Genomic DNA, 7,487 nt, shown 5'->3' with positions numbered 1-7,487 from the left:
ACAACATGAGGAACTGTATGAAGGGTCTCTGTATTAGCAAGAATAAGAACCATTGATTTAGAAATTTCTAACACACAGTAAGTAAATTCAATAGATTTATAGAACAGGCCATAGGATGGGAGGTTCAGCCAAAATCTGATGAACTTAATATTCAGTAACAAAGTCAATTGTAAGCCAATTCACAGCCCTAGAGAACTTTTAAGTACATTTTCTAGAACTATCTGAGTCACATGAATCCTTCATCACTCTGCAAGATGGAATTCATACCAGGTACTGATAACCCAGTCAACAAGCCAAGACTGAGGAAGTCTTAAGCCCAAGGCATCAGAGGAATGGGGATGATACTTTGGCTTCGCTAAATTGTCATGGTGCCAATTTTCCTTTTTAATAATTTATGCTTATATTCATAGACAAATACTATACTCAGTTTGAATGAGAAAAGCTACTGTGCAGAGGGACCTGGCTTCAGGACACTATTCTCTGTGTGCCTTATTTCCTGATCTTCTGAACTAATTGGTACATAGGACAGACATGTTCTCTTTCCTGTTATCACTCTCACCTTTAAGTTCTGAGGAGGAGGAAGGAAAGGAGAAAAAAGGAGGAGAAGGAGGGCTGGCAGAGGAGGAGAGGGAGAGGAGGAAGAGGAGTGAGAAGGAGTAGAAAAAAGAAGAAGGAGGAGGAGTATGGGAAGGAGAATGAGGAGGAGGAGAAGAAAGAGGAGGAGGAATGTGAAAAGTGCAGTTTGAATTTTATAAGATTAGGATGAACCAAGGGAATAAAAGAGAACTTTTTTTTTGTGACTTAACAGAGTTTAAGAACATCACTTGAGCCAGCCAGGCATGGTGGCATATTCTTTCATAAAAGGAAGGCAGAGGCAGAGGCAGAGGCAGAGGCAGAGGCAGAGGCAGAGGCAGAGGCAGAGGCAGAGGCAGAGGCAGAGGCAGAGGCAGAGGCAGAGGCAGAGGCAGAGGCAGAGGCAGAGGCAGAGGCAGAGGCAGAGGCAGAGGCAGGTGAGTATCTATGTATTTTAGGCCAGCCAGAATTACATGGTAAACCATGTCTCAAAAAACAAAACAAAACAAAACAAAACAAAACAATTGAGACTGCAAAATAATCAAATTTGTGAAGTAAAATAAAACTCTTTTCAGAAGTCTTGGAGGCCCTCTCCTATATGGCCAGCAAAGAAAACTAAGTTATAAAAACTGTTAGCAAAGAAATAAAACTGTTTCTGTCAGACTGAGGGACTAAAAATTAGACCAGTTCCTGGTAGGTTGATAGGTAGAAAGAGGAACCATGAACAGATAATAAACCTGGTGAAATTCTGGCTTCCTCCTCACACTCCTGATATAAGACAAATACCCAAAGGCCTACCTTAGGGCTCTGCCTCCTAATACTCGTGCACCTCTGCAGTAGACCAGTCTGATACATTCAAGGCTAAGACCAGGACAAGGCTACCCTAAGGTTTCTGTCATCAATCAAACTTATTAACCCTAAATTAAGATAAGAAGACCTCTCAAATATCCTTAAAGATCCCAGTCGTAGAGAGTCACAGGGCTCCCAAGTCCCTTCAGTAGTCTTCCCACCCATGGGCCTGCTGTGTGTGTTTCCTCACCTCTAATAAAAGTCATTCTTTACCTGTTGTTTTTGCCTGCTGTGCTCAAGAATTTTACTGCCTTTTAATTCTTTAACTGGCAGAGAAAGGAACCCTAAACAGTCGTAGCAAGACCACTTTATAAGCAGCACACAAAATCTGTTGGACTCCAAGTATCTCATTTTTGCTAGTGAATTTGGCAAGATCAATGTGATAAAAATTAGATACTTAGAAACCTCTTAAATGCACTGAAAATGCAGTTAACAAATTATAGGTTCTATATACTCCATTCATTCATGAAATCTATGATTTAGGGAATAAGTTAATTTCAATTAAGAGAACGAGTAGTCCTAAGACGAATATTGCAAACCATTAGGAATATAAAAAAAGAAATCTAAAATAATGGGTAGATATATACACACTAGACAGAAATGTTTGTTATTAAATGATTCACCCTCTTTCCACATCAATATACATGTTATTAATACTTCAATCAAATTTCCAAGGCTGATTTCAGAAGTATAACCTTATAGTAAAATTTATGTAAACATCCAGGAGAATTTTATGAAATTCTGAAGAAAAGATTAATTCATTGAAGAGAATTTACCCTAAATCCTAAGCCTATCCTCTGAGAGGCTCTGCCCAGCATCAGACTGAAACTGGTACAGATATCCAGAGCTAAACATTGGATGGAGGTCAGGAACTCTTATGGAAGAGTTGGGGTAAGGATTAATGCCCCTGAAAGGGATACAAACGCCACAGAAAGACCAACAGAGCCAACTAACCCTGGAGCCCTGGGAGCTCTCAGAATCTGAGCCACCAACCAAAGAACATTCCTAGCCTGGAATGAGACCTGCCCAGGCCCCCAATATGTAGCAGACAGGCAGCTCAGTCATCATGGCTACCCTGTCTGGACTGCATGTGAGAGGATGAGCCTAATCCTGCAGAGAAGGGGTGTGCCAAGGTGGGGAGATAAGGAGGGTAGGCCCTTCCTCAGAGGGGAAGGCAAGAAGTGACTGCGGGAGGAATTGTGTGAGGGAAGATCTGGGTGTGGTAACTGTGTTTGGGATGTAAGTTAACTAATTAATTAAAAAAGGAAGTATTTTAACTATTATGAAACTGGGAGGTGAACAAGGGAAAGGTAACACAGATGAGAATGTGCTGGCAGCCAGGGTGTAAGGACTTGGGTTTCATCCTAGAATCCACATAGAAAGCAGGTACAAGTATTCCCTGTAATCCCTGCTATTGCAGCAAGCAGAACAGACAGTTCTTCATGGGTCACTGGCCAGGCAGCCTAAACTGATCATCAAGTCCCAGGACAGTCAGAGACAGTGACTCAGACCTCAAGTCGTATGGCACCCTAAAACTGGCAACTGAGATTGTCAGATTTTCTCCTGGCTAGCACATGCATATGTACACACAAACACACACACACACACACACTCACACACACACACACACACACACACACACAAATGAACATGTACTATACAGCCACACAAATCCTAGGAGGTGAGTCAACAACTTTGGTGGTGTGAATAGGAATGGCTCCTAAAGTCTCACGTGTTTAAATGAGTGGCCCATAGGGAGTGGCACTATTAGGAGGCATGGCCTTGATAGAGTAGGTGTGGTCTTCTTGGTGGATATGTGTCACTGAATGGGTACGCTTTGAGGTCTCAAATGCTCAAGCTATGCCCTGTGTGACACATTCCAGTAGAATCATACTCATGTATATAGAATGAAGGATGGAGCTAGAAACAATTATCCTAAGTGAGGTGGTCCGGACCCAGAAAGACAAACATGCTAAGTAAAGAGGGCAAGAGACTGAAAAGCAATTTTATTCTTAAAAGAGTCTATTTAGGTTAGAACCCAAGTGTTAAATATGAAGTCATAAAAATAATAGAGAATGTGTGAGAAAAATCCCCATTACTCTAGGAATGGATTTCTTAAGGACGGCACAAAGTAACAGAATCTGCAAAAGAAATGACTGAAAAACATGACCAATCTTAAAATTGTATACAGTGTTAGTCTCCACAAAGTATAAAGAAAACCCAGAGATACTTAACAAGTAATGAACTACAAAATAAGGACACTCACATATAAGGAAGACATAGGAGGGCCAACGGTAAGTGAGTGAGGATATAAATAGGCAAAAGAACAAATTAGAAAACAAGACCAACTCATGCCTTAGAAGGGGCTGGAAATTATAATGGTGCAGTGACATTTTTGTCTAGAAGAACCCACCAATACCCAGAGATGAAAGACTCACCAACTCATTCAGGGGGTGTAGATTTTTATCCATAGAGACAATCCGAAATTTAACTGGAAAAAGAGAGAGAGAGAGAATTTTCTAGTGAGGTCCAAAGACCCAGCCCTCCTTTGTGCCTTGTTCAGGATGGCATCTTAATTCCTTTGCCCACTGTGGAGCTTCATACCTGACTGTCCTGGCTTGTACACAGGCTTATCTGTCTGGACAAAGACAACACTTTCTTTGTTCTTCACAAGTACTGCATTCCTTTTGCTGAATGTATGTGTTGGCCCTTTGATGTCGACGTAGAGAAACTCCTCCTCATCAGAAGAGGAGAATCTATGGATCTGAGAACAACAGGAACAAGTGACCCTTCACCATCTTACTCTCTGCACTTCTTAGATTACCTCACTAGCCTTCTCTCCTTCCACCTCACAGGAAAGAGATGGAGGGTCCATCTTTTTTTTTAAAAGGATTATGGAGGAAAAAACAGTGTCAGGGGGAAAAGGATGAAAAGAAAACATCATTTTGTGTAAGTTAATGTGAGTTTATGTGGGCAACAAAAACACAGTCATTTTTAAGGAATAAATAGAATCTTGACTGATAATTAGCTTTATGGGATGAAAGAAAATTACCTCTAAATCTGAAGCTGAGGTAGAGAGAAAGGTGATGTATTAATGGTGGTAGGAATTATGTCTGGAGGATATGTCCCAAAGAACATGAAACCCAGGAAATTCAGAATATCAGGATTATGCAAAGGAGAAATGTTCCTAATTAGCTGGAGTTCTGTTTGAAAGATTATTAACTCACTAGCAGGAAGTATGCTGAATTGGCCACCCCTTTTTCCTCTGGGCAGTGGGATTTTTTGTGGAAATTCAATGGGAAAGCAGCGTATGCACAAGTATTGTCTCTTCTCATTTTAAGGTGGGATGATCTATGCTATTTGTTTATTGGGTAAATGTTCTAAATTTCTATTGTTTTGAGTTCACTGATATACTTCTAGAATAACCTTTTTTAGAAATATATATGGATATTATATATATATACATTCACATACAATTATTATATATAAATATATAAAACAAACCAGGACAGGCATCTAGTACTCACAATGAAGGAAACACATTGGAACAAGTCCTTGTCAACCACAAGCTCATCGAACAGCTTTCTCCTTCCCCACTGAGATATCAAGGAAGCTGTGACGGTCACAGTCTCATTCAGATGGTATAGATGGAGGCAGATTTTCTCAGGGGTGTCAGTGTAGAGCTGAGAAGGGACCAGCACCATATACTTCCTGGAAAGGAAGGAGTTCCAGCCAGCTGATGACAGAGCTCATTGTCTATCACTGGACTTTCAGCACGGTAACCATTACCATTCATGTTTCGACAGCCTGAGATGGCAGGTTGACAGTATGGCAGCTGTCACAGCTTGCCACACTGCAGAGTGACCAGACTATTATCAGCAAATTAATCATGAGGTTCAGCAGTGATACATACCAGGGCAGGTTCAAAAGTCATGTACTCTCATCACTAAGCAGGCAGCATTCGAGTTCTAGAAAGTTTTTCTTAATGTAAATATGAGAGGAATGATTATTCTTGTAATAAAAATTTATCATGATTGTTTTCATTACCATTTTTATTGTTTTAAAAAATTATTTATTTTATGTATATGAGTACACTGTATCTGTCTTCAGACCCACCAGAAGAGAGCATCAGATTCCATTAAAGATTGTTGTGAGCTACTAAGTGGTTTCTGGGAATTGAACTCAGGACCTCTGGAAGAACAGTCAGTGCTCTCCACCACTGAGCTGTCTTTCTAGCACCCATTTTTAATCCTCAAAAAATTACTCAATACCCTGTTTTTATTTTGGGGTACTTTTCAACCTAAGATTTATAATGTGACTGTGAAATTCAAACTTGCATAATTCTCCTACTTGAGCAAGTGCCAAAAGCTATCTGTAGGAATCAATTCTCCACCTTTTCCTAGAATTAGAGACTTTGTCCCCCAAACCTAGCCTCTTGCTACTATATCACAGCATGCAAAAATTTCACTAGCTTGCTTTTTATTTTTACCAACTTAAATATATTTTTCTGATCACAGATACAAAAAATGTCACTCAAAAACGTAATCCTAATTATTTGGTTATTTAGGACATCAAATAACAAATTCTACTGGTAGTTTAACTGAAGGTCTTTGATCTTAACAAATGTTTTGTTTTTGGACACAACATCCACAAGTCTTATCTCTCTCAAGGCTACACATTTCCAACTAAGAATGTCAACAATTTAAATGCTTATCTTTCAAAGTGATTACATAATTTCAGCACCTGAGAATGTCTCTGGCCATTGCGATTTGAGATTCTGCTGGCTCAGTGATAAGGGGAACCCTATTCTATACCACACCACACCTCAGTTTAGTAATACCGATTGCTTTAGAGTGGGAAAAAAGACTACCCAGAATTATGTATGTTGGAGAACATATATACAATTATTTGTTAATTAACATGCAAAAAGGATTTAGGGAGGTTTTCAGAAAGGGACTGTGAAAGGAAATGGATAGTTTTTTTTTGGTTGGAGGAGGGACAATAAGAAGAGGCCTTTGGAAGTACTCACGAGTCTCCATTGACCGAGGAAGCAGAAGTTAGCAAGGCAAGAAGAACTGAAAAAAGGCACAGCTGAACCTGTCTGTTCTTCCACATGGTGTGGGAAGAAAGACAGGAGGAGAGGGCTTATGGTGGCCTCCTCCTTAACCCTGTTTCCTGAGTCCTCCAATCCACAGCAGCTTATTTATGAGTCGTCTCTGTTAACAGGAGCTCTGCCCAAGGTGTTTAAATAGCAAAATAGAGTATTTGCTCTCTGTTACTGTCACTGTTCAGTGGTGGCCTGAGCACAAGTCAAATACATTACAACAGTCTCAGGAAAGTTGCCAGAGGAGCTGTGGATGGTGTTGGTAAAGGGTCAAGGCCACAGAATTTGCTTAGTCTGAACTAGAGCAGATTTTCTCAGTCTTAATGACCAGTAAATCTTTGCAGTAGATGGCTATGCTCTGATTATGTGACATTTGCCACCCAACAGCTTCTATTCACTTAGAATCTAGTAGCACCCTCTGAGATGTGACATCTTCAATTCTCTCCTTCCTCATTTGAGGGTCCCCAGAGTAGTCCAGGTTTGAGATTTTAAGTTCTCCTGTTTCTAATCCTTCAAGTATCTCCTTTCATGGGTCTTGTGTATAAAAAGGGGACTGTGGATACTGGGCAAGCTGAAAAACTCACCTATTACAAGTCAATGTGTCTAATTTTTTGTTAGAACAGAAGTCCATACACCTCATCTATAAGCACACTTCTATCTCTACGGTTTACTAGGAGGCCAAGTATAACTATTCCACTAAAGGTGATTTCTTCCAATGTTGAGGTATCAGTATTTGGGATGCAGCTCCATTCCTCTGGAAGGATATTAAGGTATGAGCTGGGAACCACATTTTAATTTCTAGTCTAGATCATAGGGGTGCTTGTTTTTGCAAAGATCGTGTGATATTGGCTTGAGAGGGAAGCATAGCATAAGCTGATTCAATTATAATGTTGAGGCATTGAGTAAAACAAAGAACATGTTAGAAGGCAGTGTAATGTAAGCATTTAAGAAATGAAAAAGA

At 40.1% G+C, this 7,487-nt stretch overlaps 1 protein-coding gene across 1 annotated transcript in view; it reads right to left on the bottom strand.

The window, feature by feature from the left end:
• LOC116099989 (murinoglobulin-1-like) overlaps window positions 1–6,537 on the bottom strand; it is a 49,771-nt gene extending 43,234 nt beyond the window's left edge. Inside the window, exons 1-3 of the mRNA XM_031384059.1 lie at window positions 6,452–6,537; window positions 4,950–5,133; window positions 4,027–4,186 (exon numbers count right to left, since the gene is read on the bottom strand). Coding sequence (XP_031239919.1) covers window positions 4,027–4,186; window positions 4,950–5,133; window positions 6,452–6,537 — 430 coding nt within the window. The remainder of the gene's footprint in view (window positions 1–4,026; window positions 4,187–4,949; window positions 5,134–6,451) is intronic.
• Between the last annotated feature and the right edge of the window lie 950 nt (window positions 6,538–7,487).

This window comes from Mastomys coucha, unplaced genomic scaffold (assembly GCF_008632895.1).
Source record: "Mastomys coucha isolate ucsf_1 unplaced genomic scaffold, UCSF_Mcou_1 pScaffold20, whole genome shotgun sequence".
NCBI classification, from domain to species: domain Eukaryota; kingdom Metazoa; phylum Chordata; class Mammalia; order Rodentia; family Muridae; genus Mastomys; species Mastomys coucha.
The sequence above is the reverse complement of the archived record's forward strand: the minus strand, read 5'-3'. Positions and strand labels throughout refer to the sequence as shown.